We start from the raw sequence: 14,773 nt of genomic DNA, 5'->3' as shown, positions 1-14,773 counted from the left end.
CAGACCTCCATAGGACATACATGTTACAGGTTCAAAGTGCTTCTCTATGGGTATACATGATTTTGAAAGGTTTACAAAACATGGCAATCCCAAACCCACCCTCCAAGAGAGAATCTATAATACTTGACCAAACAGAGAGATGAGAATCAGACCTGATTGATGGAGTTGGCAGCACAGGATGCAAGGCCGGTTCCAAGAGAAGTAAGCAGGAAGCAGGGCCAGTGAAAAGGGACTGGGGCCAGTGCAAATCCAGCAGCTGTGGTGCTCACAACCAGAGCTGCAACACAAACAGAGCAGGCAAGTATTACCGGCAAGACTCTCACCCAGTTACCTCAAACAGTGTAGGAAGACTGGCTGGCCATTATCCACACAAGTCAAACAATGGCATTCAGAACACAAGCTATAAGTTGATATTCTTTCATTTTAAAAAAATCTATATTTTTCTGTAGTAAAATTGCATGTGCATATTTTTAATTCCACTGTACAAAAAAAGAGTAAATAAAATGAATCTTGTAGACTCAGTCATTCACTTATTTATTAGAAAACATTTACTAAAAACGAAATTTGTGTTAGTACTGTGCTAGGCAGTAGGAACTACAAAGGATGAAGATGTGAACTTTCATGCCTACTCTTGAGCCACTTGACAGGGAGATGGAGGACATGCATTAGTAAGTGTCAAATGGTAGCAAATAGTCAAGGTCTCAATTCTATGGCAATTTGCACACAGGCCTGATAGAGGGCTTGCCTCTAACAGGAGAAGGTACTAGGAAGAGCTTGCCTGTAATAGAGGAACATTCTGGGGTCAGAGTAAAAGGAGATGTTAATCCAATTGTCACAAGAATCAAAGAAGTATAAGGCACAGAAATACAGTCATCTGACTCCAGCACCCACTAACCCTGTTCGTTTGGGGTAATTCCTGATGCTTCTTTTTCATGGTTCACAGAAGTTCTACATAGGGCCAGTAAATATCCATGAGAGGGACTGATATGGGAAGACAAAGGAGAGGCACAAAACTCTCCTAGAGACCACGGCTAACCCTGTGGGGCTGGACGAGAGCATTCACAAGCAGCATGGAGAAGTGGGTAAGAAAGTCAGATCTTTATCAAGGGATGAGGAAAGAATAACAGACACAAAGAATCTTGAAGATGGGGTTGCATAGGTGCTCAGCAGGCCAAGTGAAATGACAAAGGAAAGAGGACAGGAAGGTAGTACTACAGCCATCAGTAAGTTCATGCTAGAGAAGCTGGCAGCTCCCCAAAATGGCCGTAAACTGGTGGCATGTCCTTCAATCCAATCTTAGCAGAAACACAGAAGCATCCTTGCTTTATACTTGTTTCTCATAGACAGCCCCTTCCCTAATACCTAGAGTAGATAGACAGTTCTTGATATTTCTGTATCGTGCATGTGCTGAAATTTTTATATCATTCAGTTTCATCACTGTAACAAATATCCAGGATAAACTTATAAAGAGAAAAGGTTGATTTTCCATGCAGTTTTGGAGGCTCCAGTCCATGATCAGGAGGTGCACTGCTGTGAGGCTAGTGGAAGCCAGCACATAATGGTGGAAGCACATGGTAGCAGAAACTACTGCCCTCATGGCTGAGACATAAAAAAGAGAAATAGAAGAAGGGCCTGGTCCCATAGTTCTCTTTAAGGGCACAATCTCAATGATGCCAAAATCTCTCTTTAGGCCCATCTCTTTAAGGTTCCATTGAGGGGGGGAAGTCTTTACAATGTGGGCTTGGGGGAGCACTTAAGACCCAAACCATAGCACCATGTGAATCTCAAGAAATCTCTAAGGCACATGTATTTTGAGAAGGAGGTCGTTCCTTTAACTCAAGAGGTTTCCAGAGAGGTCTGCATCCAAATCTCCCACAGAAAGACTTGCCTCTAGAAAGGAGGATGTGTTCCTGGGTTACAGCAGATAAAAAGAGCAAATTTCAGGAGTGGGAATGAAGGTTTGGAAAAAAACCGATTACAAGACAAATAGATTAACCAGGGAAGGCAAAGGGGGCGTGGGGGGGGGCTAGTCAGAAGCCTCAGGGGACTAAGGATATGGATTAAAAAAAAATTACTACCACAGACTTTGTGTCCAGAAATCTAGACTAAGTTGTGTAAGTTTGGAAAACAAATTAAATTCTAAAAGGCTTAATTTGCTCACTAATAAAGTGGGGATAATAAAGTACTTAAATCACAGAAGTAGTGAAGATTAAAATAAATAATACTTAGAACAAATATGAAAGTTTCAATAAGCATCTTATAAGAAATATTGTTATTGCTTTCATTATTATCACTATATTATTGTGACATATTGAAAAAATTACCTGTAACAAAGTACATAAATAAAAAATATGTTAAGCAAGCAAAAAAGGGGTATAAAATTATATATACATGTCCTAAACATTTAAGTTTAAAGAACCAGATTTTATATACCAAGATTCCTAATCAACTTTTATTGAAGGGAATCATTAGTACTGTGATGGAAGTGAACCCTCATAAACGAAGATATCGGACAGAAAAAATACACAGGTACAAATGACAACTCTGTATTTGTGAAAAATCTTTCCATCTATAAGGATGTAATGAGATTATTCTCTTTCATAATCACACATAGAGAAATAGAAAGTATCAGTTAATAGACTGTGAAATAGCCAGAGACAGTGAAATCCTGGCCAGAACCAAAGTATTCACTTCCACTGAAACATGTCTCTCTGCAAGCCTACCTGCCTGCTTTAAACTACTTTCTTTATTTGACTCACACAAAAATTGGTGGTTTTTTTTTTTTTTTCCTTCTCCACTTGCAATCTGAAGATCTGACAACACTGAGTTTACATTCTATTCGGCTAAATACTACTTGGCTAAGATAAAACACGTCTTTTCATTTGGGGGAATATATTCTTCAAGCCAACAGTCCTATCATTTCCCAGCATTTAACACCATATTGGCACAACCAACCAACCTTTTTGATATCCATAGCAATTTAACTTTCTGCCACCTGTCACCAATTGGGGAAAAAAAAAAAAGTCCCAGGGAAAACATAAGATGGCTAAGGGAGGGGGAGCTTCTTGGTCAAATGCATGCACTGTCCCCTCTTAACCCCTCTCTGCCTGGGCAGGGATGCCTGCCTGGACTAGATACTACAAACACAACTGCACACAAGCTCACCGATATCTGCTAACCACAAGGAGAGGGGTAACAAAAATAAAACACTTATGTAGAAGGAAACACTGATTCTTTTTGTTTTCAAATAAGATGGGGTCTGGGTAGGCAGCCCAGGCTGGTCTCAAATTCTTGATCCTCATGCCTTAGCCTCTGAGAAATTGGGTAAGATGTGTATACTACCATGCCCGGTTCCAAGGAAACACTGAAAATTTGAACTCCAATTCTGTGATGACCTATACATGCTCCAAAAGAAAGTACCAAGGGCTGGGAAAGCAGCTCAGTGGTAGAGCACTTGCCTTGCATGCATAAGGCCCTGGGTTCAATTCCTCAGCACCACATAAGCAGAAAAAAAAAAAAAAAAGCCAAGAGAGGTGCTTAAGTGGTAGAGCACTAGCCTTGAGCTGAAGAGCTGAGGGACAGCACCCAGGCCCACAGTTCAGGCCCCACGACTGGACTAAAAAAAAGGTGTCAAGTTTATGCCAGGGTTTATGGGACATTTTACTCATATGTCAATAGGGTGGGAAAACAATCTCTCATGTACAGTCCATCTGGCTTTACCTATATACCTTCAATGACCACAGAGGGAAAGGCACCATTTTTAGAACAAAATAGCGCTCCCTCCCTTTAGAATTAGCAACTAGCACCCTGCATGAAGAGGCATTTTCTTTCTTTATGTTATCACATTGTCAATGGCAAAGCCTCATGACCAGGCCAATGGCACAGAACAAGAGCCATAAACTGGAAGCTCTCCAGACAGTGAGAAAGCATGGCTGGAGAGAAAAATCTTAACACCAAGCCTGATCTTCAGGAGGAACAGAATCCTTCCTACCAGGCAGGAAGAGAGGTTAATGGTATATGGATGGGAGCATCTGCAGGAAGACAGATTGAAGGGTATGGCCTTTTGAAGAGAGACAATTCCTTTTATTCACAAAGTAAATCAGGCAAGATAATTATTGATTAAAACCTTAAACCTGAAACCAAGAACAGACTACTCATAAACAACTGTACAAGTCAAAAGCAATCTACTACTACTTTCTCAACACATAACTATTAAAATCTGGAAACACTAAAAGGACTGCTTTGGATATCTCTAAATATCCTGGCCAACTTTTTGTACTGTGCTTTATAAATAAATAATGTTTTAAAAGTCAGCTGCTGAGGCTGGCATGATGTGTGGGTCTACAACTTCAAATGTGCAGGTCTTCCCTGCACTTGGGAAGCAGGAAGTATGAATTTGAGACCTGCCTGGGCTACATAAGGAGACTGTCAAAACAAAACAAAAACACAAAAAAAAACTGAATTACCATCACTGGGGACAAGAAAGTGGCATAAGCATTTAAGTATCAAAAGTAACAATGTTCTACATTTGCTTGCTTTCAAATAGAAAAGAGTTCATAGTTACATGAGAGGAAGAGGATAATCAGAGGAGAAAATATTTGATTCTTTTTATCTGGGTGGTAAATGGCACAGAAAGATTTGGACTCAGGGGTCTTCCTGGTAAGTTGAGAACAGTAGTGGGTAAAAAAACTGACAAAGGAAAATGGACACAGTTTTTAGAGAAAGGAACAGTAGCTAAATTTACAAACTGAAAATGCTGTCTAGTTTTAAAATGGACAAACTTTAAATGAAAACACATATTAAATGATAGTAACTACTATTCTTGTGAACAAAATCTTAATTCTGACCCTTTCTAACAGGCTCAAAAGCTAACAAAGCATGTATTCGCTTACTTCATCTCAGTAATTAATTTAAAAGAGAAAGGCAGAGAGGAGTGATAAATTGTACAAGTAGAATTGACCAAAGCAATATTCCCATACAACACTGCCACGACTGTAATTAAACTTTTCATTGATTTCCTGGGATTCATTACATGGAATCATTTTGCAACACCAAGATCTCATTAAAAGTGAATGTAATATATTCTTTCATTAATAACTCTCGAAATTATATTTTATTTGGTAATCTCATACTCTGTCCCTTCACAAATAAACATAAAATCAATGCTACTGATGAAGCATGACCCATCCAATACAGACTGAGAGGCATGGACTGCAGGCCCAGGGTGACTGTGGGAGCCCAAGAAAAGTACTATTCTTACTTCATAGAACTTGAACCATCCCACTCCTAGGTGGATGATCAGCCAAAGAAGCCAAGATTCCCCACAGAAGACTCAGCAGCAGCTTTCATTAAAGGCAGCCCTGACCAGGACGCCCAAGCACATGACAACAGCAACCTTATTAGTTTCCAGTTAATCTCTTCTAATCTACCCACCTAAATAACTGACAAGGGTTTTCTTATTCCAGGGCCCATCATGAACAGAATGCAACAAATAGGTTCTTACTTGTCTGTCTCTTCCAGGGAGAAGTTCCTACATAGGTTAGGAGTTTTAAAAAAGTCACAATAACTAAACAAAAAAAAACCCCAATGATTATAACAAAAAATTTAAACAAAAAAGTTAAAACTCAATAATGAAAACAAATATATCAAAAAACCAATCTCAAACACATTCTTGTCTGGACCCTGAGCTCCAGACAAAATGACAGTCCTGACCAAGGCCCTGAGTTCAGTCCTGAGCAGAGGATGTTGGGATGCCAGGCCTGTGCTTCTGACTTAGAAGAATGGTGACATAATAATCTTTTGTTGTATGTACTGCAACAAGGATGGTACATAGAAAATGGGTCTGTCTATCAGCAGTATAGGAAAGGGTCACCAGGGATCTACTCACAGGCCACTGCAGGTGGTAGGTGGGGAACAATGAGGGCCCATGTAGAATGGCAACAGCATAACTAGTCTCCATCAAGGATTTCTGAAGAAGGTAAGACAGGGCTTCATAAGTGAATACAAGTAGTTACAGTAAAGGAGACAAAGATCATTCCCCCACTCAAAGAACAGTAAGATATGAAAAGGGAATAGAGAATTATGGCCAACTATCTAATTCCTCTACTGATAGGGGAAACTCTTCCCCAGTATATTAGTGGAAGCTACCTCTGAATCTAGCAACAGGAAGTAAGTGCTCCATGGGCAACCTCTTCTACAGAAGAGCTCTAACAGTTCAAAATTCCTTTCCTTACAATATCTTCTACCTTTGGATACAGTTTAAGTCTATGACTTAACTTTCTTTGTTGACACAAGTCTTCAACTATGCAAATACTACTATCCTCACAGTCCCCCATAACCAGCCATCCTTGACTTTGACTCTGGCCATAGCTGTGCTTTCTAGAGGCACAAGGATTTGGGGCTGTTAACAAAACCCCTTAGCACAGTGCTGGTAAATAACTAGAGCTTACTAAGTGATGCTCTTGGTGATTATTAGAATGTAGAATTCTATGAAATATTTCTCTGGCCAGTAAACTTGTACTAAATTTAGATGTCAAAATATTTATCACCTAAGGTGATTTAGAGAAACAACATACCCCAAAACAAACTCCACATGTGTAAGTGGTCAGGGAGCAATCCTTTAAGAAAGATAGTCTAAATGATCACGATAGAAACAAAACTTGTATTTGCCAATCACTTTACAATATGAAATTGGTGTTACATTTATTTAAATTTCAAAGCCAGGCACTGATTGCTTACACCTGTAATCCTAGCTACTCAGGAGGGAGGCTGAGATCTAAGGACCCCTGTTCAAAGCCAGCCAAGGCAGGAAAGTCTGTGAGACTCTTACCTCCAATAAACCACTAGAAAACTGGAAGTGGTGCTGTGGCTCAAGTGGTAGAACGCTCACCTGCAAATCAGTGGTAAATAATGCAGCTTCTATCAAGAGAGTTGTGCAGGATAGTATTTGGCTCTTTGCTTCTCTGAATTTATTATAATCTTTAGACAGTGCTCCAAAGGATTATTTTCAGAAGAAATTCTACTAAAAAGACACCCCCCACATACACACCCTTAATATATCACCTATATAAACCAGGCAAGAGGTTAACACTGAATCCTTGCCAAAAGTCACAATGTTTCTTACATCAAAGGCTCTTGGAGCATTTTAAAAAATCAGAGAAGAGGGAGGCCTTGTTGGGATAGAGGTAGAAGGGCAGAAGCCCTGTATATACTGTCAATTTTGCAAGAGAGGGAATGTGATTTGTCATCCATAACCAAGGCTTTGCAGAACCTGCTATACAAACTATCCAGCATTTTGTATCAGGCTCACAATAACAAACTGCTCAGGTTTTGCCTCTCTCAATACAGAAGCTTTCTTAGAGAAGCAATTTTATCTAGATTTTTTTTTTTAAGGCTCACTACACTTTGAGAATTATTGGTCTTTGAACATTAGCATAATGGATGCACTTCATTTTCTTCCAAAGATCAGTAATTTAAAAAAAAAAAAAGTAGCAGTTAGGATTATATTAAAAAATTGGGCATCTACATTACTACCACTATTTTCTAGCACTTACCCCCAAAAGTGAAAAACAAAACTTTAGTAAATCAGTTTGGTTAATGAACAGTTCTGACAGAAGATCTGATTAAAAACAAAACAACACTAAAACCATTGGCTAAAAGAGACTTTGAGATTCTCTACAAATTTCAAATTATCTTTGTGATCTATGTATGACATCTTATCTTGTCAGTAGCAGAGAGCCTGCAATACTAATCCAAATTCACAGATTTAAGGCTCTCTAGAAAGCTGAGTAAAAGCAGGCAGTTACTTAATTTCCACATGTGTGTCCAAGAAATGGGATTACAAAAAGTGATAATAACTTAATTCAGGGGCAGGAATTACTCTGTTCTGATTTGTGAATAAGAATGTGAGTCTCAATGTTGTCAGACACCTTGCATTCATATACTGTTTTGTAGAATGGGAACTTCTTTGTACAACTAAAAGATAATAATAAAAAAATAATAAAAAGAATGTGAGTCTCTTTGTGCTCAAGGCTAGCACTGTACCACTCGAGACACAAATGCCACTTCCAGCTTTCTCTGAGTAGTTCATTGGAGCTAAGTCTCACAGACTTTTCTTCCTGGGCTGGCTTTGAACCCTAATCCTCTGATCTCAGCCTCCAGAGTAGCAAAGATTACAAGTGTGAACCACCTGCTGGGTGCCTGGCTAGGAGTGCATTTTTAACTAAATGCCTATTCTTATGAGATCCATCTGTGCCTTCATTTTCTATTAACACATTAAGCTTCAAATAGTTGAATTTTTCATTTAAGTGAGTTCTTTAGGCTTCACAGGCTGGCAGCATTCTGTGAACCTTCTAATGCCAACATATGTATCAAAGGAGGTGGTAATACTTGTGCTTATCATTAAATTCAGATGAAAAGTCAATTGATGAGAGACGGCATTGTTTTTCTCTCAGCCACATTAAAGGATATCAGCCAGGAGTAACAAACTATAAACTATAACCACTTCTGCGAAGAAGATAACACTTTATTATAGAGACTTAAAGTAACACTTTTTAAATAGAGAGATTTAAAGTAACACAGCTGCAGAACTTGTAAGGAGGGCTTCCTGTTTTGTTTTGTTTCCCTATGTACTTAATGATCACGGCTGATCTGAAAGTCCCAGAATCAAATTAAACCTCATAACTTCAAATTTACTGAGCAACTCTGATGCCAAAATGAAACAGTTAAGAGCAGTTATCAAAGCAATTCACCAGGAGGCATTTGGTATGCATTTACAGTCAACATTCAGAAAAAGGCCAATGAAGTTCCAATAAATACATAAACGCTGTTTATATTAAGCTCATTATGCAACACTATGTGAGATGCTCTGATGGTTCTTTCAATTACTTTCCTTGAACCTAAGACCCTTTCTGTTTTGTAGTGCTATTTTGGTCTATTTTTCCCCAATATACTTTCCCTATAACTAATGCTTCAATAACCAATGCTTTTTATAACATTCCTTTCTTTGAGATACAATGGAAATTTACAACCTTTCAATAAAGTAAAAACCTTTTCTATAAAATTAATGCCTCTTAAACTCAAACGGATGAAACTTTCCAGGGGAAGTAAAAGCATGTCTCCTGAAATGAGTTTGGCAAGAAGGACTTGCTAATTGTGCAGTTCTTAATGAAATAATGCAGTTCGTCTGACTGTCCACAGAGCAAGTATTTCAGGAAAAGCATCTAAAATATCAAAGAATTAACCTTAATTCTTCATTTTAAGCATTATTCTGATTTTGATAGTAGTTTATGCCTCACACAAAACACATAAAAGTTTAGTGAAATGGACCAACTCAATGGACCTAAATACATGTACGTATTAACATTTCCATACTTTCTTTAGTGTATGTATTTCTCTTATTTTCATTCATTAATTAGTTCATATTTTAGAACTAAAGATGAAGGGCCATGAGCATGCAGGGCTAGGCAAGCGCTCTCCTATACTGTATCCTCCTCTTCTTCACTGAGTTTGCATTTATTCCTAGTAAGGAAAGTTTTATAACAGCTGTTGAGAGCAAGAACCTTCTAGAATTTTTTTTTTTTTTTTTTTTTAGATGACTAAGGAATGAAAGAATTCCTTGACAGATGTAGCTGTCCCTTTAGGTAAACCTGGACATCAATTGTCCTTTGCCAAGCCTAACAGGATTTCATGTTCGAACGAACATCAGATATATGGAAAAAAATTGTTAGCCAGAGACTACATAATTGAGAAGAATGCAAAGCAAAGACTCTAAGGAGCCCTCTGAGCTTCAAGGACTTCAGTTTTCACTAATTTGATGAACTTTAAGAGAAAAGGAGAAGAGGCAGATTACAACTTCAGGACAATGAACACAAGGGAAAGATATACTGTAAAAAGCAGACAAAAACTACAAAAGACAACAAATGGCCTATAATGTCACTTGTTTTAGATAGTTTTCAGTTATTCCTACCTATTATTCCTATTAACTTCTATTAGGCTCCTAACCATATTTCCATGAGCAGTGGATCACATACCCAGGGGTGGTCTGGCAAGATTCTATGACCCAGTGACAGGACTTTCACTTTAGTTTGTCTGGAACAGCACTCTATGGTGTCCACACAACAATAAGAGGATCAGCAGGGAGTAAGTCCAAGTCTGAGGTCAGCCCTAGGCAAAAACATGAGACTCTACCCAGAAAATAACTAAAGCTTTAACAAAGAATGAGGGCATGGGTCAAGTAGTAGATCTCCTGTCTAGCAAGTGGGAGGCACCGAGGTTTTTAAAAAAAAGAGTAATAGAAAGTAAAGTTGACATGTTGAACATTGGTCAAGGCTGTCACCAGGCTTAGATGAGTTCTACCATCTACTAGTATTTCTCAAGGCAAATGCACTCTGAAGATGTGCATCTGATCAAGAGGTAAAGGGAAAACTACCACCTAGCAGCAGAGATACAGACCCACTGCTGGAAAAGTGAAAGTCAAGTAGCTAATCAGTCTCCACTTGAACAGACTATGTTTGAAGGGCATGTGTGCAGCGGTACTCAAAAGACCAGACTCAAGAGTGGTATTTTATTTACTTTTGGGAAAGCTAGGCAGGGAAGAGGTAAGCAGCTTTCCCTCCTTCCAAGAAGAAGATGCACTGCATAATCAGACAGCTGAGTGGGGACAATTAGGACACAAAGAAGTAGACTATTGTTAGCATTGTCTATATTGGATTTCAGATGTCTGAGCTTTTAAAATGAATCTCAGCACTTGAGAGAAAGAGGCAGGAGGACAAAGAGTTTAAAGTCAGTCTAGGCAAAATTAGTGAGACATAATCCCAAAACCAAACAAATACAAACAAAAACAAATTCCAAAAGAGCGGGTTGGGTGTAGCTCAAGTGGTAGAGCACATGCTAGTCCCTGGCTCAAATCTCTAGTACCATCCAAAAAACAAAGTCAAGATGGATGTAAGAATTATGCCATATTTTGCAACAGCTGGAGGCAGCCATATTGTACACATCTGGCCAATGAGACATAGAAGTTCCTATCAAAAGCTTTCTTCTCTACTTGACCCTTTCCTTCTATCTAGAACACAACTGATGACAGGGATATGGAAGCCACCCTGTTTGACCTTGAGATGGTCAAATGCCACAAGCTAATAGGAAACAGAAAAAAAAAGTACCAGGTACCTTGGTGATATCCTGAAGCACTAGCTCTAATGTTCCAATGTCAGAATCCTTGGTGCTTAAGAAAAACAAACTTTTGGGCTGGGAAGGTGGCTCAGTGGTAGAGCACTTGCCTTGCATGCCTGAGGCCCTGGGTTCGATTCCACATAAACAAAAAGAAAAAACCAGAAGTGGCGCTGTGGCTCAAGTGGTAGAGCGCTAGCCTTGAGCTGAGGGACAGCGCCCAGGACCAGAATTCAGGCCCCACGACTGGACCCCCGCCCCCCCCAAATTTTTTTTCTCCTACTATTCCTTCCCTGAAGGGGTAACAATGCTCTACAAGAAATGTACTCATTACCTTACTTATGTAACTGTAAGCCACATCTTAACAATAGAATAAATTTTTTTAAAAAGAACCTCAAAAAAGAAAAGAAAAGAAAAACAAACATTTTACATTTTAAGTCACTGTTTTTCAAAGTTCAACTTGCAGGTAGCTGAGTCCATTCTCAATTTAGCTTTTTTTCCCCTCTCTCCTCTATTGTTGCCAATGTGCTTTTTGTGTGTGAAAGTAGCTATCTTCCGACAAATTTTACAATAAATAAAGCTATAATAAGACTTACTAAATGTATTATTACTAAATTTTTTCAAAATATAAATTAAACTTGAACTGATTATCATGATTTTCCAATTAGTATTCTTATATAAACATGATAGACAGCTTGACAGATAGCTAATACCAAAGATTACAGTAAGTCAACTTTTTAAAATTATAGAAACAATCTAAAGTCAATTCACACCCTCAGTTCCTGCTTTTCTTTTCTCTTTCTTTCATTTTAGTAAAAGCAGCATTCTAGACTCTAGGAGAGAAAAAAAATTTATACATTGATAGATTAATATTTTTATGTCGGCCCTATCAGCAGCATAATCTATTGGCTCCAATCAACAACCTATTTTACTATTCTGGTCTTGGGAAATATGCTGTAACTTTTCAGCACAGATGTTACTCAGGGAAAAAAAAAACCCTGCTTTTTACTGACTTATATTAAATATAAACTCAGTTGAGTCACTAAAATCTCTTATGATCCTAATCCAAATAAAATTTCCTCACCCTAGTGTGGTCTATGCAACAAACTCCAAAAACATATTGTAAATATCTCCATTGGCAAGAGGAACTCAAGGGAGACACATTAATCCTTCTTTATAAGCTCAGTCTTATTTCCCTTTACAAAAAAACAATCTTTAAATGACATTCGCACACGGGGGCCATATCCTGGCCAGACCCCCAAGGCTATGGCTACAGTGCTATCCTACAGGAGAAATATAAATATAATCGCTACAAGGCCCCCTACTTATTCCACAGTTAATTACCCCTGGCATATCACAGCTATAAAGGACAGCAAGGAAACACTAGTTCTGTAAAAGTGATCATTTACTCCCAGATAGGTCTGCCTGGCCATTATCACCTATATATGAATTACAGAAGATGTTAAAAATGCAAAAGAAACCAATCAACAGATACCAGGGGTTTTCTTCAAAAAAAAAAAAAAAAAATCCTGCCGACTCCAAGATGTATGAATTCAAGTAATAAATGAATAGAGAGGGAGGTCAAAGGTCGGATCAGAGGGTAAGAGTCACTCAAAGGGTGCTGCTTCTTTAAATGGAATAAGCAGAAGGAAATGACTTTAATTTAATTAGTTCATCCAGAAACCTAGGACATGCATAAATAAAATCACATGAGGGGTTACTTACTTCCTTGGGATTTTTCTGTGCTTGGCTACAGGTAAGGCTGCGGTTCCTGTTTTTCCTTGGTGCGCCTTTCCTTTTGCACGGCTCTCCTGTGTGGTCCAGAGTCCCACCAGCTGCCTTTCTGGCCACCAAGGTCCTACCACTGCTCTGCTCTCAGTTCTCTCCACACCCAGCCAGACCACCAGGTCTGAGGCTATTCTGACTGCCTTGTTCTGCCTCCTTCAGCTATTCAAAGTGTGTCCAAGACCACCTGCATCAGAATCTGGTGTGACTGTCAACTACGCAGACCTCTGAGTCCTGTCCCAGGCCTGGAGAGGACTTGAATCCCTGGGGACACTTGCCACAGACTGCCGTTTCATTAAGCATGCCATGAGGGTTCCTTCCCAGGATGACATCTGAGATGACTGTGCACACAGTATGTCATATTAAATGATTAATTTAATAAATGTTTAAGATTTTAGACACTGTGTTTTAAATATTAGACCTTACATCTGGAATGCCAATTCAGATATACAATAATATAGGCCACATAAAAAGAAAAGGAATATAACAATAGCCCGGATAAAAGAAAGAAGGATGGATCTTAAATCAGTCTGCTCCTAATGTTTATTCATGAGAAAAAACTTCTAAAAATGAAATGAATTATTTAAAACAGCTCATGTAAGACTCTAAGAAGAGAATACACTGATCATTATTTCCTGATTTAGCAACCAGGCAACTCTGACTTCCTAACTGCCAAAATAAATCCCACTAACTCTTTCTAGCCAGGATTCCTAGCAGGTCTCTAGCATTTGACAGAGTGAATCAATTAATTGCTTTATAATTGGCTCTACTCTTTTGGCTTCTGCAAGGGAACTGTTTACAGGTTTTCCTTCTGGCCATTTATTTCTTTGCAGGTTCCATTAAAGACATTACCCAAGACTTAAAAGAAGTATACCCCAAAGTCTCGACCCTGACCCTCGGCTTTGCTAGCTCCATACACTGACTCGTGTTATTCCACCTGTGCAGTGGACATACAAGTGACAACTCACTTTCCATTTTTCTCAACACTGTCATTCACCCAGTTATCCATACCAGCATCCTGGAGCTTCCACTAGAGCAGGACCACCAAACTCAAATGCCTACGGGGGGACTGATCACAGCTACTCAGGAGGCTGAGATCTGGAATTGAGGTTCAAAACCTGCCAGGACAGGAAAGTCCATGAGACTCTTATCTTCAATGAGTCAACAAAAAGCCAGAGAACAGCTGTGATTCAAGTGACAGAGTACTATCCCTGAGCAGAAAAAGCTAAGGACAATGCTCAGGTCATGAAGTTCAAACACTATTACTGGCACTGGCACACACACTGACACACTGGCACACGAGCGTGCATGCGCACATGTGTGCACACGTGCACACACACACAAAGACACACATGACACACAAATAGAGGAACCAAGTACCATATTTATTTTTCAAGAAACTTTATGTACAGCTCTTAACATGTAGTAGGCATGTAAATTGCCAATATTAACTCAAAACAACCCCATGTAGTGTGTCATTATTATTATGCCTAGTTTATAGATGGATTAACTGAGGACCTGAGAAAATACAGAACTTGCTCAGGGTCACAGCTAACAAGAGCCATGATCTGAGTGCAAGGATTTTGGCACAATGCTTTCCTAGGGAGCTGGATAGGAGGTTTTTTTTTTTTGAGGATAATAACTATGGAGAAAAAGAACTTCTTCACTTGAAAGTATCGGAACTCTTTGCAACTTCATGTGCATGTGACTTCTCAGCACTTTACTGCACTTGTACAAGGTGCGCTCTCTCTTCTCTCTCTCGCTCTCTCCCCCTCTTAATCTCTCTTTTTCTGTTTCTCTCTCTCTCTCTCCCCTCCCTCCC

At 39.0% G+C, this 14,773-nt stretch overlaps 1 protein-coding gene across 2 annotated transcripts in view; it reads right to left on the bottom strand.

Annotated features, from left to right (window-relative positions):
- LOC122119496 (protoheme IX farnesyltransferase, mitochondrial) overlaps positions 1-14,773 on the bottom strand; it is a 125,060-nt gene that overhangs the window by 96,386 nt on the left and 13,901 nt on the right. For both annotated transcript variants that reach the window (XM_042693541.1, XM_042693544.1), the window contains one exon: positions 153-277. In XM_042693541.1, coding sequence (XP_042549475.1) covers positions 153-277 — 125 coding nt within the window. The remainder of the gene's footprint in view (positions 1-152; positions 278-14,773) is intronic.

Source organism: Dipodomys spectabilis, unplaced genomic scaffold, assembly GCF_019054845.1.
Source record: "Dipodomys spectabilis isolate Male_0828 unplaced genomic scaffold, ASM1905484v1 ptg000004l, whole genome shotgun sequence".
NCBI classification, from domain to species: domain Eukaryota; kingdom Metazoa; phylum Chordata; class Mammalia; order Rodentia; family Heteromyidae; genus Dipodomys; species Dipodomys spectabilis.
This window is presented reverse-complemented; position numbering and strand designations above follow the sequence as displayed.